Raw genomic sequence first — 15,144 nt, forward strand, 5'->3', positions numbered from 1 at the left:
AATTACGCGAATAGTTTTTAAACTTTTAGAACCTAGCGATTAAAAGGTTGGGGGGGGGGAAGAATACGAGAGGAATCAGAAACAATTAAATTTACAAACAACTCACAAAATCTCCCGTTGAAATCAGCACACTTATGATAAGAAGCCGTTGTCGAATCTCGGACGCTAATGGCGTAGATGGTTAACTGTGCAGCATCTAGAAATAGCAAAACGTTTGCATTAATGAAACTTCCGAAAAATGTTATTATTGCAAATATATTAAGAAATTAAATTATCATCATCAAAAAGATTACAGAAATTTTCAATCCAGATTTCTTACGCAAAATAAATTTAATATCAAAACACTTAATGGCAAATAGTTCGCACCTACCGAAAGGCAATATTTCAAGTTATAGAAATTTACAGTTTTTAATTAACTCTCTTATAATAATAAGAAAATAAAATTTATAATAATAAATAAAATTATCTCTTATAATTAATAATAAAATTATCTTATTACTATTAATTATATAAATAAATATATAAAATTTATAATAATAAATAAAAATTTCTCTTATAATAATAAGAAATAAAATTTATCATTAATTTCTTTAACTAAATAAATTCAAAAAATTTTCAATACTGATTTCTTACGTATAACAAATTTAATACGAAGATACTTACTGTCACATAATTTATAACTACCGAAATGCAATATTTCAAGTTATAGATATATAAAATTTTTAGTTACATAAGATTTGTCATCAGTAACATATGATATTAATGCTAAAAGTTATTAAATAAAATATTATACAGCAGATTTTTTAAATTAGTAATTTGAAAGAAAATGTTCTAACAGATAAACTTAGAATATATTCTTAAAATTTGAATGTAGTATATTAAACAGTTGTTATTGTTGTGAATTATCCTCCTAACGTGTATTACAATAGCCGCCGCTTGATATGATCACGCTTGTCCACGGTTGCTTTGATAACATTAACGGAAAGAAAACATTAAACGATGAGAAAAGTATCCTGCAAAGCAACAATGGAATTTAACTATGTAAAAGTATTTTCTCCCTCCTTTCAGCATGCCATCGTGGTATAAGGGTAGCACACTCGGCGCGTATTCAGCAGGTCCAGGTTCGAGTCCCGGCGAGGGTATTGCTCGTTTTTCATATCTTCAGCAACAAAAAAGTCCTAATGACTCTACAATTAAATATAAATGTAACTAGAAATATACAAATAGGTATACTTTCACAGAATTTTAATTAGCAAAATGCAAAAGTTTATTTATGAACTACTCATATTGTCTTGAATTTCTTTTATGTTTATAATGTTTCTGGAAAATATTTAACCAATGCTTTCTCCCTCAATCTTAAAGTTCAAATGGCATCCCTCACTGACAAAGAACATGCAACTGAAATAATAATAATAAAAAGAAAATCTGAAATTTTTAAGATTTTAAATGATGTCCAAAGGGGCGTTTTTTTAAACATTTTGTGTGTTACATTTATTTATTAAATATCACGTTCTTCGTACTTAAACCATAAAATTCAGTTCAACTGCAATATCGCAAAATAGTTAAAATGAGCATATCTTAGCATATCTTTAGAATTTCCGATATAGAGATTCGCGCGCTGGTAATGAAAATGTTTTTTCTGCACAACGTTGCCAATGCTCTCTCAAATCCTTGAGTTTGTTAATCAAAAATTCGTTAAAGTTTTACAAAATATTAAATCGATAATAAAACAAATTCCAAATTTTAAATTTGTGCTTTCCCATGCCCATATTCGCAGTAGGATTACGTCATTCAAAATTCGATGTCTCTGTGTACCGTTGTTTTATCACAATGTGAGAAATATGCATACATATATGCAGATTTTTGATTAGTTAATTTCTTCAAATATAATGCACCACTCTTAACATTTGGTGGCAACAGTTTGAAAAGTGAAACAGACATTTATAGTGAACCAACGCAAAATCGCAAAACGAAAACTATAGTCCTTCAGGGACAAAGCAAAGCCCCTTTGGACTAAAATATTCTGAAGAAATCTTTTCATTTTTGAAGATTGATCTCCCTCAGCGATAATTATTGAAATCGTCGTAATTTTAAACGGTTGACTGAAATTGGAACCAAACTAGTTTGGGAACTTCCCTTACCCTTACCTGACGATATTTCTATACCACTTGGCAATTTTATAATCTATTTTGACATTTGGTGAATTTATCTCAGTTTATAAAATATATCCTATTAATAATACATTAATGTATTAACCAAATTTTCGATCACAATAAGCAATGTATTTTCCATGCTTTCGTGTACAAATGGGCAAGACTTGGGCGATACGATAGCAATATCCAAAAGCTAACCGGGATAGCATTAAGAGCGATCACATTAAGCGGCGTATACTGCATTATCAGATAATGTTGATGGCATGATTGACTTCGTAAAACAAATCTGCTATGAAACTGATGATAATAACGTACATTGGCGAAAAGTATGCTTGAGTGCCCAGTCATTTTGCAGAAGGAAAAAATTTTGAAAATGTAAGAGATTCAAGAAAATTCACAAGAGTGAAACTCAGCTACTGTAGACTCTGCTTAATGGGATCGAGGTTAAAGTTATTCGGATATTGTTATCGAATAGCTGAAATCCCTCCCGTTTGTATACGAAAACATGGCTTGCACACTGTCAGTTAGTATTATCAAAGCATTGTCAAATAATTTTTAAATACAATTGCCAAATAAGAGATAAAGTCGCCAAGTAAGACAAAATTAGATTATAAAAATTACTAACTGTCAAAAAATGTCGCCAAGTAAGGGACTATGTTGCCAAACAACTTGTTTTCAATGTTAGCCAACTATTTAAAACTAGGCAAAAAAGCAATCTAAATTTAGTTTGGATTTAGAATAGCTCTGTCAATTTTCAGAATTATCGGACACAGGTCCTTCTTCTTCATGAACAAAAAATTCTCTACAGACGTTTTCCCTTGCTCCTTAAAAAAAATCCTGAAAACATATAAGTCAAACTAAGATTGTTTTTTTCCTAATTTTAAATTTTCCACTTGCAAGTTCTCTTGGAGCGAATGAGGGATACCTTCCGAGAGTTAAGATTAGGGGTGTAGCATCAGTCAAATGATTTTCCAGAAATGTTATGAACAGTTCATAAATGAATTATTCCGTTAAACACATCACGAAAAATCTTAAACAAATATTTGCATTTTCCTACTTAAAATTCTATGAAGCTATTTATTCATATACTTCTTGCTGTATTCATATTAAATTAATTTACATTTTATTGCAGTTTTGAAGGATATTTTTTCTCAACGTTAATGTTATCAAAATAGCCGTGGACAAATGCGATCATAATTAAGCGGCGCCTATTGTAAAATTTAGGTTTTATTTCAACGTTTTGTTGCCAAATATCAACTTTTGTAGCTTACTATAAATGTATATCTGGCCAATGAAAGTGATACAGAAGCACCCAGGTAAAAAAACCATAGAAAAACGTAAAATGCGATGCAGTTGATACAATGAACCAACATAAAAGTTGACACAATGTTTCAGTTCTTAAAAAATTATTTATCATTTTCAATCGAAATTTTAAAATAGCTTCCTTTAATATATGTAACATTTGTTTTTCATTTCTAATTAAATTATTTTTGTATTTGATGCCACATTTAGTCTTACATACATATTTATCCCTCGCGTAAAAACACACGCGTATGCTTAAGGGTTAAGCAGAAATATTCTAGTAAAACACAAGTTTTGGAATAGACCTCTTGAGTAGATTCCATTTGGGATAGTGATGGCAACAGCTCTCACTCTCTGACTTCGTCGCATGTCGATCCGGATCCAACGAGGTCGCATTTTATCTGTGTAAGCACAGGTCTCTCTGTCTCCGTCGATGGACAGGTTGGCAGGATAGGATATGAGTGTCTGCCTCGAGGATGCTTGATGTTCGACGCTGGATAGACTCCGATCTAAAGGGAAATAAAGAATTGCATTGGTTACCGGTTGGACGAAAATGATGCAAACAAAATACTGTAAATATGAGCTCGAGAATACTGGCATTGTATAAACATTCATTATGCATTTACACTGGTGTGCAAAAATTAAGGACGAGACGGTTTTTTTCAATATAACTTTGTACCAAAGCTTTCCAAATCAACACATTTAATACCGTAAGATCCCCAATACGTAAGGACAGGAGTAATGTAAGCAACACTTACTAAAAGAGAAATCAGAGGGATAAAAAGAAGCTTTATTAAAAAAGTAGCATGGAGCGCAATGCGACTGAAGGCCGAAACATCCCTGTGATGAGTGTCCAGCAAGAAACATCCGGTCTTTAATAGGGGATATGATCTCCCCTGACTGCTAGGTAGGTTTCACAGCGTCTGTCCATGCTAAGAATGAGGGTGTCAATGAGTTGCTGAGGCATTGCTGCCCATTCGTCTTGCAGCGCCAATCGAAGCTCCGGAATCGTTACTGGTGGTAAGGCACGAGCTGCCAAGCGTCTGCCTAGAAAATCCCATACATGCTCGATGGGATATGAGATCCGAAGATCGTGCCGGCCAATCCATACGTTCAATATCCTCACTCTCTAAGAGCTGTTCGGCAGCTACTGTGCGATGACATGGTGCATTGTCGTCCATGAAAAGGAACTGCGGACCCATAACGCCTCTAAAAAGACGCACATATGGAAGAAGAATCTCGTTACAATAACGGGTCCCGTTGACTGAACCTGCGTCGAAGATGTGAAGGTCTGTACGACTACCAAGCATGATGCCTCCCCAAACGAGAACACCGCCACCTCCATACCTGTCCCTCTCAATGATGTTCGAGGGATGATTGCGGCTTCCCCGCTCTCTCCGGATGAGTATGCGATGAGAATCGCTACTCAGACTGAATCTGCTCTCATCTGTAAAGAGTACTCGTCCCCATTCATTGTCTCTCCAATTACGGTGTTCCCGGCACCACAGAGAACGCCTTCTCCGATGGGCAGGCGTTAGAGGTACACACCGTACAGGGCGTCGTGCAAACAGACCACCACCGTGCAGTCTTCTGGCCACGGTAAAACGCCGTATCGGTCGTCCAGTCGCCTGTGTCGTGTGTCTAGCGATTTCTCCCGCTGTCTGCCGCCTGTTTCTTCTGGCCTGTAAGGCAATATACCGGTCATCTGCGGGTGTGGTTCCTCGTGGACGACCACTACTAAAACCTCGGATAGCTGTTCCTGTAGTTTGAAATTGTCTCCAATGTCGTGAAACGATGCTGTGAGCAATTCCGAACTCTGCAGCCACATTTGTCACACTGCGGCCTTCCTCCAACTTCCCAATGATTCGACCTCGGGTAAAAGCATCCAGATGTCGTCTAACAGATTGATTATTCGCCATTTCTCGCTGAGGCAGCAACTCGGTGTGATTTTAACTGCTATACGGCGTGCAATCTCTTTACCAGAAATACTGATCTTACACCGACAACATGCTTTATACTACTCAGACACTCCCCCATTACGTCTACCTGCATATCTGCGCATGTGCTACCGTACATCACCTTACTTAATCTCCTGATTGGTCTTTCTGTCCGCTCTGCTTCTTCGTTCAGCTGATATGCTAATTTTTCGACTTCGTCCTTAATTTTTGCACACCAGTGTATATTTGTCTAATTGCGAGTTGCATAGTAGCTTGTATTTTTTTAAATTTTGCAATGATTTAGAAAGAAAATACCATCCGATGATAAAATATTTGAATTCAAAGTTTTGCCCACAGCACAGAAATGCACAGCAAATGCGTAAGTAATTCGTATAACACAGGGAGATCAATGAATTTCAATCGAGAGTAAGTAAAATGTAAAAAATGAAAGAATATGCCAAACCACCAACACTGAGCAATCTTGACCACAAAAGTGTCAAAAATGTACCAAACGGTGTCATGTCTTTATACACAATGCCGTCAGCTTGATTATAAACATGCATCTTCAGCGTTGAAATTTGAAACCTTGTTCAACAGCATTCTTGTGCAATAGAATGGTGTGGAACAGCACATAGCTGGAGTGATCTATATAAAAAGAAAGGAAAACTGTTACTGTTGGGTTGGGAACTGTTGCTGCATCCATCTTATTCTTCAAATATTCTTCTGCCACCTTTCCGATGCAACATATCCTGGATGGTTTGCCATAAAATGGCAAGGTTGCCGTATTTAGCGAAAAATCGCCCATTTGGCGACAAAATTTGCAATATGCTATGGACGGATGGAGAACCTTCTGGAACGAATTCTTACCGGTTTAGCCCAGAATGTTCTCGAACACAAGCCGAAAGCTATATAAACCCTGCTAGTCCGCAGTCGATGAGTGTGTGCCTCGTCTATCGAGCTGATAGTCAGTCATCGAGCGAGTGTCTCGAAGTCCAGCGCCGAGTTTGTCGTCGACTGCATCGAAGAATATCTTAGTGTATCGCGGTTAGTGCATCGTCGAGAGAGTGTGTTAAGCTCCGGGAACGACTGAACGGAAGAATCGGGAGCTGTGCTCTGTGTGTCGTCGAGTGCATCGTGAGTTGTAGCGTGGAGAGTCTCGAGAGTACGTGAAGTTCCGAGAACGATCGAGCAGAGTCGGGAGCTGTACTCTGGTGCTTTGAAGTGAAGCTGTCTCCACCGTTATAACCTGATAACTTGCAGGCTGTGTCGCTGATGTTGTCAGCGTGTTTATAGTAGATCTTCGACGACTGTAAAAAGCGATTTTGGAACTATCCTGATTAATATTGATAAATGAAATGTGTTTCGATACTTCATCAAGTGTCGTCGATATTCATTCCAAATCCCCACAAACCCCGTACGAACGTGAAGGAAGAAAATAACGTAACAACTGGTGTCAGAAAAGAAAAACGCAACAATATATATATATATATATATATATATATATATATAATAAATAAAAAAGGGGGAAGAAGAAGAAGACGCTGATGTCACTGCTAACGCTGGAAATAATAACTAGAGTAACACTAAAAGTAACTAAGTAGGCAACTCCTGCCGTCATATCATTTCATCTCATTCATTTCATATCTTAAAACTAGCAACAAAACAGTTCGCAGAATGCAAATCATGAAATTAGATCATAATAATAAGGTTTTTTCATAAATTTACATCCCGAATATAAATGGCATAGCGAATATAAAAAAAGAAGGCGGCGACACTTGTCACTCTGTAAACATGAATTTGATTAGCTGACTGCACACACGGCAAACATATTTTTTTCCCTCTCTCCTCCTTTTCTAATAATAGATATACACGATGTCTCGTAGTGAATCGGACAAAAAAAGAATAGCATAGTACAAAATTTGTAAATTGATTTATTAAGCCAAAACCGAAACATATTAATTTTGAACTAAATTATGCAATTTTTATTTGGCAACAGCGAAAAATCTTGCGGTTACGAAATCGCCGTTAGAGGCACTGTTAAATAAAATGGCGCCATCCATGCAGGAGAAAGCGTACTGGGCTTTGGAATACGCGAAAACGTAATCGTTTATCGTCGTTCAAAGACATTTCGGCACGAAATTTGGTAAAGAACCACCGCATCGTCACAACATGGAACGGTGGGTGAAGCAGTTTTAGGACACAAGCTGCTTGTGAAAAAAAAACAGCGCAGAACAAACAGCAGCAAAACGGAAAGGGTTGACAAAATTCGGGAAACGTTTCATAAAATCAAGGGGTCGTACTACTTTTGAACTCAGTGCGCCTCGTGCAACAGCGTGGCGTTTGTTATGTAAACGTGTACAGTTCCGGCCATACACCTGTTAGATGGTATAGGCGTTAAAGACTTTCCGACAAACCACTGCGTAAAGCTTTCTGTGAGAATTTGCAAGATAAGCTGGAGGTAGATGGTTTCGCGAATTGGGTTTACTGATGATTCGCTGTAATTTATGGCTATGGGGTACCTAAAATTCACAGGCTGTAATGGAACATGAACGTGATTCTCAAAAGTGAACCATTTCCAACAGATGCATTTTTTTGTTTTTCTTTTCTTCACGGAACAAGCAATTAACGAGTGCATTGACCAAGATATGATATCATAGTGGTTGTTCCTTCAGTTGGAGGAAGCGTTTCTCGGCTTCAGCCTACAGCAAGACGGTGCTCAACCACATTGGCATAAAAACGCACGCCAGTACCTGAATGGTAGTCCACTCCATTGCTGGATTGACCATGCCGGATCAGACGATATGCCATTGTTTTGCTAGCCATCGAGATCCCCAGATTTAACTACATGTGATTTTTCCCTGTGGGGTTTCTTTAAAGCCAAAGTGTTCGTGCTTCCATTTCCCCAAGACTTACAGCAACTGAAGCAGCGGGTAGCTGAAGTGCCGAATCATTAACAACAGATATTCTATCCCGATTGAGGCAGAAACTAGACTACCGCACAGATATCTGCCGTGGTCACCGGAAGGGCACACGTACAACATCTACAGGAACTTGGATAACAGTTTCAATGTTAATTTGATTTATCAAAATAAAGTAAATACAGCGTTCACAGATGTTCCATTCAATAGGAAACACCCTGTATTATGATTACAGATATTTATGAAATAATTTTTCCAAGGATAAGACATCTACCTTTTATAGATATCCTTCTAAGACTCTTGACAGTGGCTTTATAAAACTTTCGCAGTTTATTCTTGCGATCAGCTTAAATTTTAAACAAGCATCAATAATATCTATTATAAGATAAACTCTCTTCAGCTGCTAAATTACAGCAGGGAAGGCATATAAGCGTGAAATCCGATTATCATGGAAGAACAAGCTTCATAGCAGACCTTCTCGTTATTAACGAGTGACTAAAATAAGAATAGGCGATTAGGCTGGTTACTTAGTAGTAACGGTGAGATTAGATTTGATAAACCGTACAAATTATATACATTATTTCCGTAGTAAAACCTTCTTTTTTTCCGTTAACTATGCAATGTAATCTAGTGAGAGTGATACCGTTTGAATGTTAGTTTTTTGGCTATTGTCGAATATTAATTATATTGCTTAAAACATTGTTTAACATTTAAGAATTGAAAATTAAATATATGAGTAGGTAGTGTGTGAAGTTTTATGTATTAACCTTAACCTGTTATCTTATTAACTTCTACTTTCGTCATTTTTCAACCAAATGCAAATTTGTTAGCAAATTTGCATTTGCATTAGCAAACCAAATGCAAAGTTATAATAAGCACAAAGTTCTTGATTAATTTAGAAGTCAAAAAACAAAAATCAGCGTTATATTTGCAAATTTACACAGGAATAGTTTCGATGGTTTTACCGAACCATCATCCTCAGCTGCCAAAACATATAACTGATTTTTGTTGTTTGACTTCTAAATTAATACTTGTTCGCGGTGTTATTTTATCTTAATTACAAAGTTCTTGAGTCTGCACAGAGAGAGAGAGCGTTTGGCATAGGCAGACCGTCAATCTGCTTAGCTTCTCTGCACTTGAATTTAACTAATCTGCTTAAGCTTCATCTAGCCGTTTTCTCTTCGCGAACTTTTAAGGGCGGGCCAAGGTTTAGTAAGGGGTGTTAAGTTTGCGTTTTGCGTCTATAATTGGAAAATATATTCTGAATTACACACAAGCAGAAGAGTTCTGCTTTCGTTAAACTTTTGAGTTTGTGTTATCGTAAGGTTGATATGTTAACAAATAACTTTTGTTTTGAATTTTTTAAGTTGTGATATTTAGTTAGAAAGCAATCGTGAAGATAAGTCATCTCTTAGTCTCTTCGCTTACTTTGAGATGATTTGGTAACAAGAAGGCGATAGAATAATCATTCAAACGTACTCATTTAATGTTACGAAAATCATTATATAAATGCACGTGCTGCCAGCCCACACACATTACGATGCACTCATCTCTATGCTCTTGATTTTTAACTGCTAGAGGTTCGGCCATCTGCAGGTCAGCTGTTATAATATGCGATAAATTATACCCTAAATGCGCCAGAAAACACAACTCTTATAAATGCCCGCTAAAGACATTATGATAAACTGATCTGTGTCAATTGCTTCGAAAAAAATGTAGAAATTTTTAAATTCCAACACAGAGAAACATAAAGAAAAATGAACATAAGTTACGAAGGCAGTTTCTTAGTTGATGTCTTCAACTACGATGAACCTATTTTCCAGAGTCGATTCTAGCATTAAGAAGAACCTATTTTCCAGCATCATGACGAACTTTTTTTCCAGCATCATTTCCAACATCAATCATGACGAATCTATTTTCCAGCATCATTAACTTGACGAAATTAATGAGGACTTTAAGCCTGAATCTGCTGTCATATCTTTAGCCTAGGAAAGATCAGCAGAAAAGCAAAGATATGCTCTTCCCAACGCTCGAGTTCAGTGACGTCACTTGACTTACAGAAGAAGGAGTAATGAATACACAGTTGCATTTATTTCCTCAAAGTTTAGTAGTTGCTTTAAAGCAGATTATGAATCACTGAAATCACACGCTCAATGCTTTTTGGTCGGAAAGAGCAAACCTTATAGTATAGAAAACTAGGGCCCAAATTGAATTCCGCAGTATTGTTTGTAAATAACAATCCTTCTTCTTGTGGGTGTAATATCTATCCCCTTTCTGTTATACACATTGGATAACGTGTCTGGTTTAAAGCAGCTTAAGATGGATATAACCTTTCTCGTCAAATGTTTAACAGAAAAAGTGTTCAGATATGTGGGTGGGGGGAGCAATATTTTTTACTAAAAAGTTTCTCTAAAAAGCATGACAGTCTAGAAGCCTGCTGTATTTGATTCATTCTTACGTAGGAGCTATGTGGATACAGTCTGCTGTTTAAGAAATACTCATTCGTGGAATTTTTTTAAATACTCTGTGTAAAAAATATAAAAAATATTTCGATTAATAAAAAACGTTAAATGTACAGACATACGTGCTTGTGTCCTAAAAACGTTAAAGTTTAATGAACTTCCAGATTCCCGTTCTATAAATACCAACACATGAAAGTCGAAGAATGATATTAAAACTTTGTTTCACTTTTAAGTGTTCGAACAGGGCAGCCATTCCACATAAAGGAAATGAAAGAAATCTATTCTAATTCTAATAAAGATACACGATATGCTAGGAAGATATGCTGCAATTATTTTTGGAATGCTTTCGTGCGAAGAAACTGTGACGAACAAATTAATTCATTTATTATAGCTGTAGAGATGTGAAAACATTGCGCTGATCACATACAAGTTACGCACGAAGTAAGACACCAAAAGTTTAAGGAAAATAACTGAATGTAGAATAAAATGAATTAGGGAAAAGATACTCGAAAAATCATTCCTACAGAAATAAATTTAATTAGTTTTTGAAAAAAAAAAAGATCTCCAATAATTAGCAGTTCTTTTTATGAAAACATAAACGAATTCGAATTAATGCTTGAGCTTTTACCAAACCATTTCAATAAAGGCAATTACGCATGTTTTTGACTGTGACTGTGTTTATAAAGACTCTACATGTAATGTAGAGTTTAAAAACAGTTTAAACAAAAACAATAAATGGTTTATTGTTAATTATATTATTGTTAGTTATAACAATAAATTTTTTATTGTTAATTTGTTCCATGAATATGTAAATTTTAAAACAGCCTAGCAGTCATTTAACTTGCAGAGGATTTTGAGAAACTTGATTTCTATATGATATTTGCTGTACTGTGTTCGTACTTTTAATTACCATCATTTATAAGTAGTATAAGCATATTCTATTATTATGAAATAAAATTCTATATTTTTTCGTAATTAAACTAACAAGCAGGCTATAAGTTCTATTGCAAATACAGACTCGTATTTATTTAGAACTTTCACCAGCTGGAGCATGTTAAAACGGACTATGCGGGACAATTTCGCACATTAGTTATTTTCGCCCTCCTCCCAGCATACCTTCGTGGGGTAATGGCAGCACACTCGGCGCGTATTCCAAGCTGACGGACAATAATTCGTCACCATCAGGATTTGGCGGCTGGGTCCCCTAATCCCAATCGCCCTTTAAAAAGGGAAAGTATATAAGGTATTTCGCCCTCCTTCCAGCACGTCTCGGCGCGTATTCGACAGATCTAGGTTCGAGTCCCAGCGACGGCATTACTAATTTTTCATATCAACGCATCCAAATGCTTAATAATAAATAACGCTAAAATAATAACTTTACATGCATATCAAAGCATAGTCCCACTTCAGATTGAGTTCCTTAGAAGCATATAAGCGAAATGTACATTGTTGAGGCAACCGTTTGAAGTTGGCCAAAGACAGATCAGGTAAGCATAATTATTAACTCCGCCCACAAATATGATATCATAATGCAGTTGCACACTGCTGTTTAATGTTACAAATTATGTCGGCAAAATATATTACAAGTCAGCTACCAAGTTGTTGTATCATAGAATGCATAACAAATCAATTTATCCAGAAAGTTTCAGTTTGAGTTATGATGTCTATCGTGAAAACCGAGTTTCTTCGCGAAGGCAGGTAATATGTGAATACAAGCAAATTTAAACCCTTGTGACATCATCATTGTGGGCGGAGTTAATACTGATGCTTATCTGGACTGCCATTGGCCAAATTGAAGCAATTGTCCTAAGAGTATTGTTACGAATTTGTGCATATATAAATAGTTTTAGTGAAATTATATGTGATTTCTTCACAATTTCAGATATTTTAAAATATAAAATTTGCCACGGAAAACAAATTAACCTTTCAACATATTTAGTTAATTTTAAAAATAACGACAGTTATAAAAATAACGTTTATAACGACTTCTATCACTGCCACTGACGAATATGGACTATAGGTAAAGGCATAAAAATAATAAGACATTCCAAAAGATACCGATAATAAATTTACACAAATAGCTGAATTATCGCACGGAACGCTATTTTACTAGCTCTGGTGAGATACTGTCGCAATAGGCACATGACATGAATTATTCTGGCACGGATTCTGCGTAGGAACGAATGCAGTCATAGAAGAAGGAAGGCAACAAATGTTTCTTTGTGTGGAAATGTCCCTGCTTTTCGATTTGCGGAGAATGAAGCTTAACTAAACCACTGTAAAAATAACGTGCTCTGGATGTAAACAAAAGTACTACATCCCCTTAGACTATCAAAGCTCGGCAGTACTAGATCAGCCGTAGTGGAAGAAAAACATCTCTTTCTATTCATTCCCTCCGTTGCACTACCATCGAACCCGTGACAGAAATGGTCCGAGTCCTCTTTCGTTAAATTGTGTGCCATCTTAAATAAGTAGATACTGTTCGTTAAGCCTTGAAGATCTGAGGTGAGGTGGTCCCAAGTTCTACTGAGCTAATCCAGATGTCTGCAGAAGAAGCTAGTTCAATGGTGGACTTTGGTCTGCCGGGAGTTGGATTTCTTCGTGGCAGATTTCTTAGACACCACAATGACCACTGATTAAGTAAAAATAGAGTCTATTCAAAATTCAATGATGCAACCCCTCAAAATTTGATTCTGACACTTTTTCGATTTCAAAATTTTAAATTAAAGGTTTTCTTTTGTTCTTTTGACAATTCGGCGCGAAATTTTTGATGATAATTTAACCTTAATTGATGATGTGGGGATAAAGGCTAATTGCCTAAATGCCCCGTAAATGAATCCTTCCTTGGTTCTTGACCTTAACAGTCTTAGCGGCTTAAGCAAGACATTTTCTTAACACATTTGAGTAAGACATTTCTATAACTACCGCTGCCTTTTATAGATTTTATTTCGTACACGCATCAGCTTGTATGCCTTTACTTGTTTGCGATGCCGGTGCTCTTGCTGTGTATAAACAAGTCATTACAGGTTCCCATATTTTTGATGAAACATGCTTCATTGCGTTAATCGCGTCTTTGTTTACCAACTTGCAAAGATTTGCCACTGACAATACTAAACAGAATTGTGGTACACGCATGCCTAATGCTAATAAAGAATTTTTAATGCTTATTTACGCTATAAAAATAAGGTACAATTTTTAAACAGCTATTTAAAATGTTTATTCATGAAAACAGAAGGTGTTTTACACTTTATTTCATTACATTATTTCCGAAGTAGGTAGGTACGCCACTGCCGCATCTCTTGACCGTCTTAATGTCCCCATTTGCCTCTTTACCCGCACCCGACCCCATGAAAGATCCAGCGCCCATTGAAAACCTGTGCTTTAGACTGAAATTACATCCTGCTTGGTAAGTGTGTGCTCGCAAATTCTGTCGTAGTTCAGGTAATCTAGTAGTGTCTCCTTAGGTTAAATTTAAACTGGTGAATTTTTATTCTTTGTCAAAGGAAGCTTTGTACTGAAACCGAGTCCAGGTTAGCTGGTAAAGTTTGTCTTTATATATTTTAATTTAAAATCTCACAAGTGGTGAGGTAGAATAAAGTGTTTTAATTCTGTTGCTGCTTGTTTGATAGTTTGCTATTTCGGTGGTGATTATTCATCACTCAGAACAAATCTACTTACGGTAATCACGGTAAATGCTATCAGGAAGTTTGTTAGAACGCACAGCAGAATTGAAACATATGAAACAATACATAAATATATTGTTATGTTATTTTTCTTCCTTTGGTACGTTCGTTACGGGGTTCGTGCGGATTTGGAGTGAATAAAGACGACACTTCTTGATGAAATATCGAAACACACTTTATTGGCCAGTATTTTCAGGACAGCTCCAAAATCACGTTTTACAGTCGTCGAAGATCTACTATAAACACGCTGGAACAATCAGCGACACAACCTTGAGGCTATTAGGTTATCACGGTGAAGCATCAGAGCACAGCTCCCGACTCTGCTCGGTCGTTTTGGGAACTCCACGTACTCTCGAGAGTCTCCGCGCTACAACTCGCGATGCATTCAACGATACCCTAAAGTACAGCTCCCGACTCCTAGGTTCAGTCGTTCCCGGAGCTCAACACAATCTCTCGGCGATACACTAAGAGACTCTTTCGTGCACTCGACGACAAACTCGGCACTCGTTGAATAACTGTCAACTCGATAAACTCCGCACGGACTAACTGACTCGCTAGACGAGACACTAACTCTCTGCGTACCAGCAGGGTTTATATAGCTTTTGCTTTGTGTTCGAGAAGATTCTGGGGTAAACCAGTAAGAATTCATTCCAGAAGGTTCTCCATCCGTCTATGGCATATCGCCATTT

General features: G+C 36.6%; 1 protein-coding gene across 2 annotated transcripts in view; it reads right to left on the bottom strand.

Annotated features, from left to right (window-relative positions):
• LOC118188605 (sushi, von Willebrand factor type A, EGF and pentraxin domain-containing protein 1-like) overlaps window positions 1–15,144 on the bottom strand; it is a 160,264-nt gene that overhangs the window by 40,834 nt on the left and 104,286 nt on the right. For both annotated transcript variants that reach the window (XM_085824917.1, XM_085824916.1), the window contains exons 3-4: window positions 3,761–3,964; window positions 107–196 (exon numbers count right to left, since the gene is read on the bottom strand). In XM_085824917.1, coding sequence (XP_085681043.1) covers window positions 107–196; window positions 3,761–3,964 — 294 coding nt within the window. The remainder of the gene's footprint in view (window positions 1–106; window positions 197–3,760; window positions 3,965–15,144) is intronic.

Source organism: Stegodyphus dumicola, chromosome 10, assembly GCF_044657685.1.
Source record: "Stegodyphus dumicola isolate Sdum_Otavi_A_Nest chromosome 10, ASM4465768v1".
NCBI classification, from domain to species: Eukaryota; Metazoa; Arthropoda; class Arachnida; order Araneae; family Eresidae; genus Stegodyphus; species Stegodyphus dumicola.